Source organism: Passer montanus, unplaced genomic scaffold (assembly GCF_014805655.1).
Source record: "Passer montanus isolate IOZ18808 unplaced genomic scaffold, ASM1480565v1 scaffold378, whole genome shotgun sequence".
NCBI classification, from domain to species: Eukaryota; Metazoa; Chordata; class Aves; order Passeriformes; family Passeridae; genus Passer; species Passer montanus.
In genome coordinates, this window is record NW_024368574.1 from 27,282 (window position 1) to 27,585 (window position 304).

At 70.1% G+C, this 304-nt stretch overlaps 1 protein-coding gene across 1 annotated transcript in view; it reads left to right on the forward strand.

Annotated features, from left to right (window-relative positions):
* Positions 1–304, forward strand: part of CACNA1A (calcium voltage-gated channel subunit alpha1 A) — a 33,805-nt gene that overhangs the window by 21,135 nt on the left and 12,366 nt on the right. The window contains 1 exon segment of the mRNA XM_039717236.1: positions 100–241. Coding sequence (XP_039573170.1) covers positions 100–241 — 142 coding nt within the window.

Genomic DNA, 304 nt, shown 5'->3' on the forward strand with positions numbered 1-304 from the left:
GGGATCAGGGGGGATTTGGGGACTCGGGGAGAATTTGGGGGCTCGGGGGTGAATTTGGGGGCTCTGGGGGGGTCCCTGACGGCTCTGCCCCCCCCGCAGTGAACAGGAACGCCAACCCCGAGCCGCTGCCCCGCAAGGAGGAGGAGGAGAAGAAGGAGGAGGAAGGCGAGGGGCAGGACGAGAACGGCCCCAAGCCCATGGTGCCCTACAGCTCCATGTTCATCCTGTCCACCACCAACCCGTGAGCGGGGGGCCCGGGGGGCCCGGGGGGGCTCTGGGGATCCCGGGGGGTCCATGGGGGTCC